This window comes from Desmodus rotundus, chromosome 2 (genome assembly GCF_022682495.2).
Source record: "Desmodus rotundus isolate HL8 chromosome 2, HLdesRot8A.1, whole genome shotgun sequence".
Lineage (NCBI taxonomy): Eukaryota > Metazoa > Chordata > Mammalia > Chiroptera > Phyllostomidae > Desmodus > Desmodus rotundus.
In genome coordinates this window covers 172,453,257-172,470,571 of record NC_071388.1, presented here as the reverse complement: position 1 = coordinate 172,470,571, position 17,315 = coordinate 172,453,257, and the positions used below count along the sequence as shown (strand labels likewise).

The following is a 17,315-nucleotide window of genomic DNA, read 5'->3' as shown; positions in this document are numbered from 1 at the left end:
ATTTGATAGAAGGTGATACATTCAAGTCAAAAAGAATGATTTTAATCTGTTTCATTTTTTTCAAACTTGATTTTTCTTCCTTATTGCTGTAAGGACAGATGTATGTATTTCTACCTTACTAGTGTTGTATAAATGTGCATTTTTATTTCTAGTAACTGAGAAGGTCATTGTTAGTTAATCTTGATATTTATTCTTTAATTTGTAACATGGACATTTTTATAAAGCAAATGAATTATGAGCGAATAGAATAGAATCTTGTCTCTTTTTGTTCTAATTAGGGACAACGAGGTGCACATGGTATGCCTGGAAAACCTGGACCAATGGTGAGTTGTACTATTTTCATACTCATTTATTCATTCTTCTATTTTTACATTCATTAACATTTATAAAACATCTACTGTGTCCACTTAGAATAAAAAGATGATGAACACACAGTACTTGTCTTTGAAAATTGACTTATTAAAAAAGAGAGACACAGCAATTAATATTGTAGTTTACCGCTATTGCTGACTGCTATACCACAGGACACAGCTTGCGGTTTTGGTGACAGAGAGGAGAAAATACCTACACCTGTAGCTAGAGAAAGATGTCAAAGAAGACTACTTAAAGAGAAGCAACTTTCAAGCTAAGTCTTAAAAGAGGAGTGTATAAGATGAGCGAGAATAGTGCATGGTTCATGGGATAGAAAGATGAAAAAACATGATGAGCTCGGGGAAATACTGGGAGGGTAAATCAGATTTGAAATTATTTGCCCTTAGGACATTTTCTCCCTTTTTATTAATAAAAGGAAACAAAATAAATATAGTTAAAAAGGGCTTTTTAAAACACAAAACTGATGGAATTAAAAGCTGATGGTTCTTAAAACAAGAACCAGGATAACCTGGAATGGAATTCCTCTTACACTCCTATCTTTTAAATCATTGTTTTAAACTCCATGCAGGCCTGCCCAAATGTGGGATAGTGAGAAATATCCATTTCTTTTTTTTTGTATTTACAGTATTAGTATTTTTTAAAAGTTTTTATTGTTCAGTTATAGTTGTCCCTATTCCCCCCCATTATTCTCCCTTGATCTATCCACCCCCCACCTTCCACTTTCAATCCTACCCCCACCATCGTCTTTGTCCATGGGTCCTTTATACATGTTCCTGGACTTGACCCTTCCCCTTCTTTCCCCATTATTCCCCTCTCTCCTCCCCTCTGGTCACTGTCAGTTTGTTCTTTATTTCCATGTCTCTGATTCTATTTTGCTGGCTTGTTTGTTTTGTCAAATATCCATTTCTTATTAGCCTGAAAAAAATTATTCTAAAATATTTAGATGATTCTTAGGCATCATTTTTATATTATAGTCCTAGATTTTGTAACTTTAAAAAAACTGTATTAGCCCTGGCTGGTGTGGCTCAGTGGATTGAGCACCAGCCTGCAAACCAAAGGGTCACCAGTTTGATTCCCTATCACAGCACATGTCTGGGTTGTGGGCCAGGTCCCCAGTAGGGGGTGCATGAGAGGCAACCACACATTGATGTTTCTCTCTTTTTTCTCCCTCCTTTCCCCTCTCTCTAAAAATAGATAAATAATATCTTTAAAACATGTATATTAATTGATTAACACAAAGAAAGTACACTTCTTAAGAGCCAATTATTTTAAACAATTTGTGGTTGTTACTGACTTAATTTTCCATGTTAAGACTAGGAATCCTATTATGTTTAATACCAAAGGACATGTTTTTTAGCAAAATTTCATGTCAATGTTGGAAGGTGCTTATATTAAAATTACATTATTATTTTTGTGATTTTAAATCACTGAGTGGGTTATTCTTATTTACGTGTCAAAAACAGTTTTGTCAAATAATAAAAGATGGCTTATTTAGATATTGATCAAAATACATGTCTGATCACTTTTCTGGTTTCTTTTAACAGGGTCCTCTTGGGATACCTGGCTCTCCTGGTTTTCCAGGAAACCCTGGGATGAAGGTAAAATGTTAATATACTTAGCTCTTGAACACATGAATCCCAAAGTGAAGAATGTCATTTCATTTACCAAAGAGTATGGAGATTGCTCTCAACTAAGGAATGAGTCTGGAGTGTTCTCTATGTCCATTATGGTAGGAAAAAATATATAAGAAAATGTAAAAATTAGATGATTATATAATATGTAATTAAAAGGGAATTACTTATAATCATACAAAGTAACATCAAAGAATCTGTTGCTTTAGGACTCTAACATCAGACAGTTGTAACAGCTGCAAGGAATAAGAGCTTATCTAAATTGGAACTCTGTTCTTGGATATGGTGCCTGGCAGAAATAAATAGCAGAATGTTCTAAACAATAGGCGGCTAAGATAAATCAGAAGTTGTCACAAAGCTGTTCTCTCACACAATGCTGGCTTTCACTCCTGTCCCACCTCCTCCCAGCACTCCTGCCCACCCCTACTTCCTGCCTTTCACTCCTGACCATTTAAAGGAATGGTCTGAGAGGCTATTTGGCACTCCATGTGGGAATGGATTAAAGTATTCTGCTGGGATGATTTACATCTGTAGAGGATCACAATTGGTTCTTTCCCTCAATACTCTGGATAATAAATTCAAGGATTACAGTAGGAGATTATTAAGACTAATTAGCTAAATTAGTGAATAAATTCAGAACACTACTTTCAAATTTTAAACAACACAATATATTTGATTACCCTTCACACCCAGTTTCCCACTGGCAATAATGTTTTTCATCTTAAGGAATTTACTCACAAGATTCTACTGTACAAAAATGACTGTGGCCATGGAAGTCACCTCACTTGCCTAAATCGTGTTTTCTCGTGGAATTTTGTTGACGAGCAAGTGAGATAATCTATGCAAACCCTTAGCATAGGGCTCGATGCAGAGGATCCCCTTAAAGTAGGTCATTGCTTTGTTAGTGCTACTCAAATCGGACTTCAACTTGGAAACCAACCAACAAACAAAAGTCTGTACTGGCACTTCAAATACTCTTTGAAGTGTGAGAGTCATCAAGTAAAATTATTCTTCAAGCTTTCTCGAACACCATCTTCAAACTCTGTGCCACAGGGATGCGGCTGCTTTAAACTGTTGCCCTCTTCACTAACCAGTCCCCTCTTTTACTGAAAGCTTGCTCTGAACTCAGGCACGCGGGACCTCCCTATGTTCCCCTCTGTATCTGTTCTGCTCCCTGAAGTCCCAATCCTGTTGCCACCGACTCTGGCTGAGGAGGGCCCAACTTCCCTGTGTACTCTGGCCAAAATATGCAAAGTACCCTCCCTCTTCTTGTAGGACCATCCACCCTCAAATTGTGCTCTGGCTAGAGAATTAAGGAAAGAAGACTCACAATATTCAGGATTGTAACTTAGCAGAAAGTGATTTCTACTCCTACTATAACGTCTAGTTAAGACTTCAATAGCCATCACAGTTTGTATAACAGCTCACTGGGTACTTCCCTCTCTTCCTGGGTTTTCCTAGCACTGGCTGTTGGCTACTGAAAACTGCTTAATAAAGTCAAACATCTAGCAAAACTGTTTCTCACAGAAACTGTTTCCTGATCCAACACTGTCCCCAGCATAAAATTCCCAGGTTTTTGTTTTTGGTTAGGATTCTGGTATGCCTGTAAGGTTCTTCCATGGCCTCTGGCTCTCTGGGTGAAGAATAAACTTCCACATCCAGGTCTTTGAATTTTATTGAAGAGTGCTAGGAATTGAATAGAGATTTTATATGTTTTGTTGATACTAATGAGCTCCCTAAGGCTTAGAATTTTAGTTTTGAAATTTCAGATCCAGGTCCCTCTAAGATTAGGCATACACAGGTACATAATATGTTGGATAAAATACAGAAACCTAGTTAAATTTGAACTTCAGTTAAATGAAGAATAAATTTAAGTATAAATATATCCCAAATATTTCATGGGACAAACTTATACTAAAATTAGTTGTTTATTTGAATTAAAACTTAACTACACATCCTGTATTTTATTATATCTGGACCACACTCTGGGGTTGAAATAAGGGGAGCTATCAGTTGCTTTGACCACTTTGCTCTTCTCTTAATAATGAGGCAAGTGTCATTATGCCTGAAGATGTAGAAGGATGAGTCCATTCCTCGGTTAGGCACATATCCCCTGGAAACCAGTGTGTGATCTTGACCCCCTTAAATGTTTGGGTGTAAAATGTAAAATTCCAAATAAGTAATCCACTTTGAATCATACCATGTTTATATTTTTCTTAAATTAACATTTCCCTTTTGCACCCTTTTAGGGAGAAGCAGGTCCCACTGGGGCACGAGGCCCTGAAGGTCCTCAGGGACAAAGAGGTGAAACTGGGCCACCAGGTCCAGTTGGTTCTCAAGGTCTTCCTGTAAGTTCCTAGTATGTTTAAGAAACATCACAGAAAGCTAAACTTGTTTTATAAATCAAAACAAAGGCTATCTTTTTAATAAAACGTATCTGATTTCTGAATGAGTGTTTACAACTCCTGAGAAACCACATTTCCCTTGAAAACTCTTCATATTTTGACTTTTATGGAAAACATCATAAAAGTGACTTTTTATGATATAATGGTAGTGAATTTTTTTTGTAATTTTTTTCTGCCTCCTTTTGTAAGATGGATGGCATCTGAGGATATCACCCTAGATATGGCTTAATATTGTATAAACTTTCATGTACCTTTTAGGGTGCTGTGGGAACTGATGGTACTCCTGGTGCCAAAGGCCCAACGGTGAGTGACTGCATTTATGCCAAATCAAGTTCAAATAAACACAGTGCTTTGGACATTGGCCATAGATTTGTAACTAGGTTTCTGCTCATCATGTCACTCTTGCACTCTGATAGGGCTCTTTGGGCACCTCTGGTCCTCCGGGCTTGGCAGGGCCCCCTGGATCTCAAGGACCTCAGGGTAGCACTGGACCTCCAGGAATTCGAGGCCAACCGGTAATGTTAAAACAACTCTTATCCATTAATGTAATCAAACTGAGACCACCAAGAGAAATAACATTTAATGAGATGTAGATAATGTGACTTATCTGAAGGAGGCAAATGAAGATATGATTCTTTGTAAAGTGAAAGCAAATGTTAACATACAGTTTTGATGTTTAAATCCATAATGGAACATTATTGCATTATGTTGAATTTTAGTGCTCTTTTATTTAAAATAATAAGGCCATAACTGCATGGTCCACCTCATAGAATTTTATGAGTAGTTGAATAATAAACATTATAAAAGCATTTGCAAGCCAGTGTGGGGAAATGTGGAGGTTTAATGGGAATTTATAATGATGTTTTGGCTAAAAATTGATTCAACAAACTTATTTCTCCAGAGTTATTCCTTTTGAAATTTTTATTTATTTTTTATGGAATTTATTGGTTGACATTGGTTGATATAGGTTTCAGGTGTACAATTCTGTACTACATCAACTGTATATTGTATTGTGTATCCCTCACCCCAAATCGAGTCTCATATCATCATTTATCCCCTCTATACCCTCTTCAACACCCTCCCCCCACTCCTCTTTCCCTCTGGTAATCACCATGCTGTTGTCTGTGTCTATGAGGTTTTTATTTTTTTCTTCTTAATTGCTTCACCTTTTTCACCCAGCCCTGCAACCCTCCACCCCTCTGACAGCTGTCAGTCTGTTCTCTGTATCTATGAGTCTGTTTCTGTGTTGTTGGTTTATTTTGTTCATTAGATTCCATATATAAGTGAAATCATATGGTATTTGATGAGAGATTTGAACATATTGTTTGTATTTAATGAGTTTCCATATTTTGTAGAAATTATTTCTAGGAAAAATGTTGTGATGAACCCATAAGAAATAAACAGATTGAAAACTTGTGTTTACATATGTTTTAGCTTGACATATAAAAATTAAAACTTTTTTAGTACTACTTAAAACAAATATTTTGGATTCTGTTCCAAGTAATTTGGTTGTGCTGATAAATCCTTTTTAAGTGCTGGTGACAGATTTATTAAAACATGAGTGTTACTGATATTTCACATTTTCTTTTATCATGTTCACAATTTAGCAATCTGGTTCCTACAACACACACTGTAACTGGTATTCAAAGACACACATACATAAAACCCTGAACAAAACAAAACCCTAAAACCTTTTGGAGTCAAAGATGAAATGCCTTCCTTGAAGTTGTTAAACACTCAATAGATGGAACAAAATGATACAAGTATTTTGATCTGGGTAAACAAGTCTATTTCCTGAAGTAAACCCTAAGTAGGTTTTCTATAGAAATTGTCTTTGTTTAGTTCTGATTTGGAATAATAACTAAATTGGAATAATAACTAAATTAGAATAATAACTAAAAAATTATAATTATTTTAGTATGCATGATAAAAATCAATATTTTAAAAATCCCTTGAAGACCAATATAAAATAAATTAACTGCTACCAAATTATATCGAATTTTATAAGAATTCACATACATTCTGTAAGATTTTCAAAATTTAAAAATGATTATATATGCTACTTATTCAATACTGAGTCAGCTGCAGAAAATTTTCAAAGTCCATTTATTAAAGTTAGTTAAAGTAGGCTGGACTGGCTAAATATCCTGGCCCTTACAACTAAAGATATTTTTATTTCAGGGTGACCCAGGAGTGCCAGGTTTCAAAGGAGAAGCTGGCCCCAAAGGGGAACCGGTAAGTCTTCATTCTTTTAAATGACAAGAAGAGCGTATATATTGTCTAGAAGTGGACAGCTTAAAACACTTGTGCTTAAAACAATAACTATGAGAATTCTAATCCCTGTGTATGGAAATAACCTAACATAGGTTAAAATTTATGACTGACTTTATCAAATGAATCTTTTGCTGTAACTCATTTGTCGAATGGCTTTTTCTGGCAACCATTCTTCTGTTTTTAATAGGGGCCACATGGTATTCAAGGTCCAATAGGTCCACCTGGTGAAGAAGGCAAAAGAGGTCCCCGAGGTGATCCAGGAACAGTTGGTCCTCCTGGCCCAATGGGAGAAAGGGTAAAATTTGAATAATACAATAAATTCTTATAGTTCTGGGGGAATAAGTTCTGGAATAGTAAAGAAAGCAAGAACAATTTAAGAGGAATGCTTGTGGGGGCAGCGCACAGTTCAGTCTGGTAATCTGTGAATTAAAGGAGCCAACTGATCACTGTTTATTCATTCACTCAACTAATGAATTCAGCTAATAATGAATGAACAACTGTGCTGTGCTAAATTATTATACTGGTGCTTGGGATAAGTCACTGAACAAGAAAGCTATGGTCCCAGCCCTCAAATGCACTTTGAAAATAACAGGGTGATGTGGCAGAGGGTAACTTCAAATATATGACTGTGATGTGACATTAGATTAGGTGGTTAGTGATTTTAAAGTTCATGAGAGGTTGCTGTGACCAGACTATAACAAAAACAGGCCTGAAAGGGGCAGCCACAATATCACCTTACATTGATATATATGTGTAAAACTTCAGACAATGTACAGGGCTTCACATACAAGACTATACTTTATATCTGACATTTTGATTGTGGCAGATGGTGCCATTTTTTGTCTATATGTCAGTTTCTGTGTGATTTCACAGTGAATCGTTAGAATATTTCTTGATTTGAATAACTTTTTGGCTCAGTACTTATATATTCTTTGATTTCTTTCTGTATAGTCACGTTTTTTCTATGCATGTCTCTTGCCATGTTGGCTTGATCAGAGCTTCTAAAACCTTGTAGTATTAAAAATAAAAATTATCTACTCATTATAAGTTACAAAAACATGAATGACTATTAAGAGTCAAATTTTGGTCATTTGTAGGGTGCTCCTGGCAATCGTGGTTTTCCGGGCTCTGACGGTTTACCTGGACCCAAGGTGAGGTTATTTCATCAACGTTGACACTCATGGTGCTCCGAAAGATGCCATCACCCGGCATGGTGATTGAGCCTTGGCCCATGTGGGTCCAGATCCAGAAAAGAGTTGGACACAGAGGTCAGGCCTAATGCCAGATCCCTCTTGTGCAATTTCTGCATTGTGAAGACATGCGGGGTGGAGGGCGACGATGGTCGGAGGTACATGGGGGTTTGTTTTCGGACTTGCCAGGGAAATTCCTGAGAAAAAAAGGTCACAGACCTTTCCTTTAGCTGATGAGTAATGTTTCCTTTGTCTTGAAATTTAGACTCTTTCAAAATTCTGTGGGTTTTTTCCTTATCTAAATAACTGGAGTGAGTCTCTAAACACAACTTTCATTAGATAATGATTTAAAAAACCACTCTTCTACAAGGAATCCAAATTACAATACAGTGTGAAGTGACATTGTCTACAAAGAAGTCTTGGTAACTACTTTGATAAACTCTTTGTATGTTATATTAATACTTTGATTTGTAAAACAAGAATTTTATATATGCTTACTTTGTTTCCCTGCACTCTTTTTCTGACGTGTTCTGCTTTGCTTTGGAACAGGGTGCACAAGGAGAGAGGGGTCCTGTAGGCTCTTCAGGGCCTAAAGGAGGCCAGGGGGACCCAGGACGTCCAGGTGAACCAGGGCTTCCAGGTGCTCGGGTAAGAATGAAGCCTGAGAATTCATTGAGAGTGATTTTTTTCTTCTATTTTTAAGTTTATTTTTTTATTTAGCTCATTTTCACACCATGGAACATTTCTTTGTTTTTATGGTTTTAACCTGATTCATTATTTTTAAAATATTGGTTTGTTGTTTTTATCATGTATAGAAAACATAGTAACTTCTGGCCTTCCTTTTTCAAAGGGGTATATATTGATAATTTTACCACTTTACATGAAAAAAATACTGTTTGTCAATTTTTATAATTTTTTACTTGACAATAAACAACTTAGACATTTTTGACTGGGAGAATTTCTGATAAATTTCATTTTAACAAAGATGTTGTTTGAAATTTTATTTCAACTTTGGAATTGCCCTTGTATTCAAAGGTCAACAAGGCCTCTTAGAGAGAAAGGAGTTATACAAAGAGCTGGGTGAATAGATACTTTGGGCTCAATGTAAATTCTTTGTCTTGAACTCAGATTTATATCTGTGAATAAAAGTCTACTATAGCCCTTTCTCCTTCTACATGAAAAACTGGCCTTGGGTTCATCTTTGCTTAGATATTCTTTCCTTAAATACTTGAGAAAGGCGGAATGCTGAGTGACCAGTCAACATTGCTTATAGTAAAAAAATGATTCCCGATGTTAGTCTGCATTTGGACTAGAAGGGCCATGAATGAATTATATAAATTTGGTGGGAGCATAGCTTTGGCTTTTCTGATTTTGGGTGAGTTATACCTGCACATTTTTCCCTGCTGGGACCAGTATACTATGTTGGAGGTGCTATTACAAATAGTGGTTACATGAAATTTCTAAGCCAGGGCAGCTCCTGCACCCACTGTGTAGACTCATTCCCTCACATCTGGCCTGTCCACTGCGGGAAGCTTGGAGGATGCCCCTGGAGATTGTGCTCTTAGGACTCCTCCCGAAGAAGAATCCCACCCAGTGCTGCCCTGTTGGCCTGCCGTGTTGTCTGCCCTGTGTCCTGAAATCAGCTGGGTGAGGCCCATGATGGTCCTGTGAGTCTGCCTAAAGGAACCTAAGCCTACTGAGAGTGGGCATTGCAAAGCGGAACTGGATCCCATAAATGCAATGCTATTTTTACTCTTTAGAATCTTCAATTGTAGATCAGCTACAAACTGACAATTACTTTAATTTTCAGGGTCTGACAGGAAATCCTGGTGTTCAAGGTCCTGAAGGAAAACTTGGACCATTGGTAAGCAATTTAAACCAACGTCCACAACCATTAATCTTTCTTAATAGATGCGTGACTTTCCTGAGGTTACTATTTTTGATCGTGTGGATGCTGATCGTGTTTATATGTTTAAAAGGCCCTGTCCCCTGGAAGCAAATAGTTAGGATCTGCATAACTTCAAATTGACCAAAAATTGATCACATTCTATTGAAACAAATGTTTGGGGTTAAAATTCCTTCCCTGACATCAATGAAAAAGTTGGAATGATGTATTTTTAATATTGATGGAATTTGTCTCATAAGAAACATTCTTATTTCTTGATGTTCCTTCCAATTTGATACATTTAAGAGATAAGTAGGTATGAATTTTGACAGCTTATATATTCTGGGCCCTTCTCTTATACCACAAAAGTGAAATACAAGTCCCGAGTTTTTACTACCGCAAACCAAAGTAAATGAAAGAAGGGAACAAAGTTTCCTCTATTTATATGAAAGTATACAGAGACATGAAGATGAGGCTTGTGTATAGAAGAAGAATAAAATCTCTGTTCTAAATAATCCAAATACGTTAGCAGTTTTTTTAGATACTCAACTGTTGTATAATAATCCACTAAGATAAAATGTGTCAGATAACTTATATATAAGTTTTATAGTAAGCAAAGGCAAGTAACAATTTGGATAATGTGATATTTAGAGAGAACTTACATACAACTGACATTGCTCCTGTCAATTTTGTAGGGTGCTCCAGGGGAGGATGGCCGACCCGGTCCTCCAGGCTCCATAGGAATCAGAGGGCAGCCTGGGAGTATGGGTCTTCCCGGCCCCAAAGGTAGCAGTGTGAGTACAATGTATGATATGTTTGTCATTTCATCATCTTTCTCACCTGGAACAGCCATGTTTTTAATAGACTGATTGAAATTTAAATTTGTTCTATTTTTTTAGGGTGATCCTGGAAAACCTGGAGAAGCAGGAAATGCTGGTGTTCCTGGACAGAGGGTAACTATACACATTTTCTGCTAAAGAAAAAATATGAAATTGTCCAAATTCTCATGGTCCCCATCTCACCAATTATCTCTGTGTGGTACTAGGGAGCTCCTGGAAAAGATGGTGAAGTTGGTCCTTCTGGTCCTGTGGGTCCCCCGGTATGTGATCTTTTAGCAAAAATACATTCATATTGCATTTTTCATTGATGTTTGTCCAAGACTTTACTTATGGTGAATTTCGGGGGAAGTCAATAAGAAGTGCAGACTGAAGAATTTCAATTACATCTTTTCTTTTGATTCTTGTGCTGGCTTATTCTGCCTTTTATAAAGAGAATGATTGATCTCTTCATTTTAAACCATTCCAAGAAATACTTAAAATATTCACAGAAAAAGCTACCCAATCATCTTATATATCACTGTTGGAAAATATGTCAACTAAGGAAAATAGTGTCTGATAAACATTTAATACTGTATTTTATTTAAAACATAAAAATAGTATTATCTATACTATTCTAATAATGTGTCTTATAGACATTTATTTAAACTAGTTTTTTTTAAGGGATAAGAAGGAATAATATTCTTTGAGGTATATTTTGATCCTAGCCTAGGATTTTCAAATTTAATGTTTATCAGAATACTTTGGTATTTTATTTGTTTAAAATGCCAAATGTATTAAAATGTTAGCTTTACTTTCTTTAGTTATTCCAGTTTTGAAGGTTTGATTAGTAATTTTATGACAGAAATAAACTGTAGTGAAAATATTATTGTTTTAGATTAGATGTATGAAAGTAATGAATTTTTCCATCTCCAATTTGTCCAGTTTCCCCATGATTTTATGGTTGGCTCCAGACATTTTATGTTTGGATCAAAAAATAAACTCTTGTCATCAGTCTCTGCTGGCTTGAGATGTTTTCTCACTAGAAGAAACTTCAGACAAGACCATTGGATGACTTTTAATACTGGTTTATTATCTGGATAAAGTAGAAAACATGTGATTAGAAGAAATACAAAGAAATAGAAATACTTCCAGTGATTCACATAAACAGGCAGCAAGTGCAAAGATCTGGCTCCTGATTTTCACAATTTTCTTTCCTTTGTGGCTTAGGGTCTCGCTGGGGAGAGAGGAGAGCAGGGCCCCCCGGGCCCCACGGGCTTTCAGGTACGCATGGGTTCGGGTGTCCATGTCTCCTTCCACGGGCTTCACTGCTTCTGTAAAATATAAAAAGGTGACAAAATGATGTGAAACTTTACAATTTTCCAAGTCATCCCTCTTTTAGTAAATAAGGTAGACATTTGAATAAAATCAAACATTTTTGTTCAAAGAGGAAGAATAGATTTTACCTGAAAAACTGATTAAAACCCAAAGTTATTAACAAATTAAAAATTACAAAATGTTCTTCATATCTCAACAAGGTTTACTTAATTATTTGAAGGCTTATCTAATTTTATTAGCACAGTGTCTAAAAGATTTTGTTAAGTAAAATTTGATGATTTATCTAAATACATTGATATGTAGATTATTTAATAGCATGGCTAATCATAATTTCAGGGAAAAAAACTGGTAAGACTGACTTCCATTAGTAATCAAGTAGCCTAATATATTGTTTTCAGAGCCATTAAAATCTACAAATATGAAAAACCACCTGTTAGGTTCTTTTGTTTCGTTTTTGCTAAGTGTGTGTGAATGAAGACCGAAACCTGTAACCTAGCTGCTGTGTGATGTTAGAAGATGTAGGTTTCTCAGTCTGTTTTGCTTAACTTGTGCTTGAACAATATCTTTTGCTTGAAAACACAGTCATGAGGCTTTATGAATTGTAAAATGAATACTGTTAACACTGGTGGCCTATTGGACTTTTATAGAGTCACACTTTTATTTTCTTCCCTTTGTTTTAGGGGCTTCCTGGTCCTCCAGGGCCTCCTGGGGAAGGTGGAAAGCCAGGTGATCAGGTACACTTTTAAATAAAAATAATAGCAATACTAAAAATCACTAGTTCATAATATCACTTATGCATGAGGCTCTGTTCTGGTTTACTTTACCTATATTATCTCTTTTAATCCTCAAAACAATCCTGTGTACTAGGTACTACTCTTATGCCCATTTTACAGATGAGGAAATAAAGAGGCACATGGATGTTAGGTCACACAGCTCATATGATTTGACCCCAGGTCAAAAGCTTCCAAAGGCTGTGTTCTTAGTCAGTAAATATGTCTTTAATCATACTATAGAGTTTTACTGGAAGCTTTATAAACTGTTATGAACAGATACTATTTTATTTTTATCATTTTATAAGCACGTAGATTATTTAATTTATTTTTCTCTGAGTTACTCATTCATTAAGCCATTCAATAAATATTTGCTGAGAGCTGTGTGCTCAGCTGTACTTAGCCTTGGCTTTAACCAATTGAACAAGATAGACATGGAACTTGCCCTGGCATTGTATTATAGCAGGAGACAGAGAGTGTAGGAAGATAGTTACCATAGTTCTAATTGTTATGGTAGGAGAGGCACTGTGTATAGAAACACAGAAGAGCAACCAGTTCGCATTTGGGGGTTTAGGAAAAGTTTCCTGGACAAAGTTAATATCTCTTATGAGATCTGAAGAATGAATGATGGTAAGCGGGGAGGAGGAAAGGTAAAGAAGTGCACTAGGAAAGGAGCCACAAGTGCAAAGACTTGCTGATCAAATTAAGGCAGTGAAAAAAATTCTGTAAGTCAGGAATGTGGAGTACGATTCAAGGGTGGATATGAGGCTGTAGAGGTGAATCAGGAGTCAGATTATGGAGAGTCTTAATTTGAGTCCTATTTGTTCTTATTATTAGAGTAATGGGAAGCAAATGAAGGGTTTTTAATAGGGATAACACTATTAGATTTGAGTTTTAAGAAGATCACACATCAATGAAGAGAATAACTCAAGGGTTAAGAACAGAGGCCTATTTGATACAGTGATTATATCTTTATCAAAGGAAGAAGTTTTAAATTACAAACTTTTCTTTAGTTAAAGACAAACTTTTAATATAGTCATGCTGTACTACTTTTAACCCACAATTGCTCGTAGAGTGTGTTATCCATATTATATGTTTAAGAAATATTTACTAAATTGCATTGAATTGGTTCTATTCAAAAGATCAGAACTTCATTGCTTTTAATTTCACTTTCCTTTATTAAACGACTTTTTACATTTAATTAGAAAGCAAAGGCTTTTAGTATATATTTTTTATCTCTAAAAAAACTAATGTATTATCTGTATGAGATAACATTTTGCATGTTCTCATTGCCAAAAATCAATATTCAGTTGTAAATGTTTACTGGAAAAATATTTTAATCTAATATATGTGATATCTTCTTATTTATAAAAGTGTACACATTTTTCTGCTTTTAATAGTTTGGGTCTAGTCAGACATCAAGTGGTACATTAAAAGAAATTAGGTGTATGATCTAGAAAGATTTCTAGTAAATATATAAAATTTAGTTCAAAGCTTTTCTTCCAATTTTTTAAAATTTATTTTACAGGGAGTTCCTGGAGATCCTGGAACAGTCGGCCCATTGGGACCTAGAGTAAATATTTTCTCTTTTATGATTAACTTTGCTTCCATTGGCTTCAGTTTAAAAAGCACCTTGTATCTTAAGCTGGACTGTGTTAGCATAATTATTCTTCTACTTGATGAAAATCAATTTATGAGAAATGGTTTGTGCTGTAAAATTAGTATATCTTTACTTCAAGTTTATTTCTTATCACTAAATTAGAAAATGTTGAGCCTCAGTAGTTGTTCATTTCTAAATGTTTCCCCAGCAGAAGTCATGTTTTCAGATTTTCAGGAATGTTTTTAACCCATTTTGAGATTAAGCACTGAGACTGTTTGACACCCCGATGTGTGCTAGGGAGAACGAGGAAATCCGGGGGAAAGAGGAGAGCCAGGAATAACCGGACTCCCCGGTGAGAAGGGAATGGCTGGAGGACATGGCCCTGATGGTCCGAAAGTAAGTGCCCTAGTGAGCTCAGTATGCAAAACATTCTAAAATCACTGCTCAATAAGCACATGATGGTACTAGGATTTATTTCTCTTGTTTCTCCAAGTTATTTAATGATGTAATTTTCTCCTTCAACAAAGAGTTAATGAGCACCTAAGTGCCTACCAGGCTTTTTCTTGTCACTAAAGAGTCAGCTAAAAAGGAGTCTCACTTTTGTGATGGGATTTATGGCTCAGTATGCATAGTGATACATTCTTATATACAGACCTATTTCTAATATTTATTATGTAAATTTGATTAATGACTTCCATTAATAAGCAGAAATGAGAGACAGAAAATTAAATAATTTATAAGGAGGTATTTCTAATCAAATGTTCTATTTTCTTCTTTTGAGTTCCACGATTCTGCTTACAAAATATATGAAAGTATATTGTTTTTGAAATCCAAAAATACAATACATCATAAGGCAAAAATCAGTATTCTTTATTTTTGGGTGCCATTTTAACATTGGTAGAAGACAATGTATCCAATTTCAGTGCAAACGTTTGAAATAGAACTTCTCATGACTGTGCAACATTAGATCTTTATCATCTTTAAGGTTCCAGGGTGATTGTATAGGATCTGCTCCCATTTGATACACTGACTGAGCCTGAAATCCAGCTTAATGTCATGGGTTTATTACAGAGAGAATGAAATACTCTCTAAAATGTAATGGCTTCTTTCTTTAGTAGAATCACATGATGTTACCCCCCCAAAAGGAAGCTCTATCATTTTTACTTGAATCGGTGCTTAATTTGTCCCAACACAAAAGTTGAAAACATAAATGAACAATCAAAATCACAAGTCTGATATTTTTTAATTTTTTCAAATGCAAAATATAAGCACTAGATTAAACTATACGAAGTCTTTGAGATTCTATTATTTCGACCTACCAAAGTGGTAATTCCATGTGGTTCAACTTGAATATTTAGGTGATCTCACTTATTGTTGGTTCATTTTAGGGAAGTCCAGGACCAACAGGGACCCCTGGAGATACAGGCCCACCAGGTCTTCAAGGTATGCCGGGAGAAAGAGGCATTGCAGGAACTCCTGGCCCCAAGGGTGACAGAGTAAGTCTGGTTTTTTGTTTGTTTGGTTTTTTTTAGTTCATTCATTTAGATTGGTAGTGATTTCCTAGGCAGACTTTCACTTCTACCATCCTGAGTCAAAAGTCATTCATTTTCTTAATATATATTTATTGAGAGCATATACAGTGCCAGGCATTGTTTTAGGCTCAAGGGGATACAACCACGAACATAGGAGATAAATCTCGACTCATGAAGCTTCCATGGAAGTGTGGGGAAAAGACAACAAAATGAATAAATGGTGTTTTGTGTTTTCCCAGGGTGGCATAGGAGAGAAAGGTGCTGAAGGCACAGCTGGAAATGATGGAGCAAGAGTAAGTGAAAGCATTCTTTTTCCCACGGGCTAAGAATCAACATTATCCTTATTATATGAATTTGCCTGAACTTTCCAAAATAAAGTTTGAATTGTTACCACGGTGGTCAGGACTTGGAGAATCATAAAATCTGAGATTTGATGTTGATCAAAATGATGACTTAGTGAGTTGTTCTAGATCTAATGTCGGTTCAGGCAAGTAGAATTTTGTAGAGTAGTCAAAGCTCTGATAAATGTTTCTCAATATACTGGATGTTAGGGGTGAGAAATCTACTGCATGATGGATCATGACTAATGCTTTCATCAGTTAGGAGGCCAAACAAGTGAAATGTAAAGAAGGATGGTTGATCCCAACATTGTTTCATGTCATATCAGAAATTGACATTTAACAAGTGTTGGGTCTTCAAAAATAGAATGCACTTGCAATTCTAAGAAAATCAGACAGGCCAGATTGGAAATATATCTTTAGATGTGAATGATTCTCTCATGTAAGAGCAGGTAGGCAGTTGCTCCGATGTTCACCTTTTCCTGGAATAGTTCTTGATATTTGATAAATAGCCCCTCTCGGTTGACATGGTTTGCCATTAATTATCCCTTGTGCTCTGGCAATAGCAATTATATATATAAGAAAAGGCATCACACCAAGCCACTGTTAATATATTGATTCTGTACAAAGAGTCACCATTAATATATTGATTATATTAGCTTTTGATTAGAAAGTGTATAGAAAAGATTTAGCCTTAGTGGTTATTATCCCTTTTTTCTTTTTCTTAAAAGCTACTCACTTAGTTTAACCAATTATGGACACAAAAAATCTCTTGCCTTTTAATTAGATCTAATATTTGATTTAATATTTCAAAGAAATCTGCTGTATTGTTTGTATTTTATGCCATCATGGTATGTAGTGCATCGTTAGGAGCACAGTGCTGTTTGAAGGAGTGATGCGTTGACATTTCATTACAAGTGGAAATCTGAGACGTGTACTTATTGTTCTTATGAACTATTTCAAAAATGCAATGTAATAGGATCAAGACATTAGCAATAACTGCTTTACTTTTAGTGAAGGAAATGTGGTTTTTTCAGGAAAAGAGCAGAGTATTTGCTGTAATCTCGCAGTAAAGGGAAAAAATGAGTAACACATTTTCTCTGTATGAAAAAGTCTATAAATTTAACCCATATATTTCATGAAATCCTTTAAGGAAGTATAGTAG

General features: G+C 35.6%; 1 protein-coding gene across 1 annotated transcript in view; it reads left to right on the top strand.

Annotated features, from left to right (window-relative positions):
* The window catches only part of COL5A2 (collagen type V alpha 2 chain), a 137,562-nt gene that overhangs the window by 98,446 nt on the left and 21,801 nt on the right, over positions 1-17,315 (top strand). The window contains exons 17-35 of the mRNA XM_024563989.4: positions 279-323; positions 1,917-1,970; positions 4,253-4,351; positions 4,667-4,711; positions 4,825-4,923; positions 6,590-6,643; positions 6,870-6,977; positions 7,780-7,833; positions 8,422-8,520; positions 9,683-9,736; positions 10,453-10,551; positions 10,657-10,710; positions 10,803-10,856; positions 11,803-11,856; positions 12,591-12,644; positions 14,209-14,253; positions 14,578-14,676; positions 15,669-15,776; positions 16,052-16,105. Of these exons, the coding sequence (XP_024419757.2) occupies positions 279-323; positions 1,917-1,970; positions 4,253-4,351; positions 4,667-4,711; positions 4,825-4,923; positions 6,590-6,643; positions 6,870-6,977; positions 7,780-7,833; positions 8,422-8,520; positions 9,683-9,736; positions 10,453-10,551; positions 10,657-10,710; positions 10,803-10,856; positions 11,803-11,856; positions 12,591-12,644; positions 14,209-14,253; positions 14,578-14,676; positions 15,669-15,776; positions 16,052-16,105 (1,332 nt within the window). The remainder of the gene's footprint in view (positions 1-278; positions 324-1,916; positions 1,971-4,252; positions 4,352-4,666; positions 4,712-4,824; positions 4,924-6,589; positions 6,644-6,869; positions 6,978-7,779; positions 7,834-8,421; positions 8,521-9,682; positions 9,737-10,452; positions 10,552-10,656; positions 10,711-10,802; positions 10,857-11,802; positions 11,857-12,590; positions 12,645-14,208; positions 14,254-14,577; positions 14,677-15,668; positions 15,777-16,051; positions 16,106-17,315) is intronic.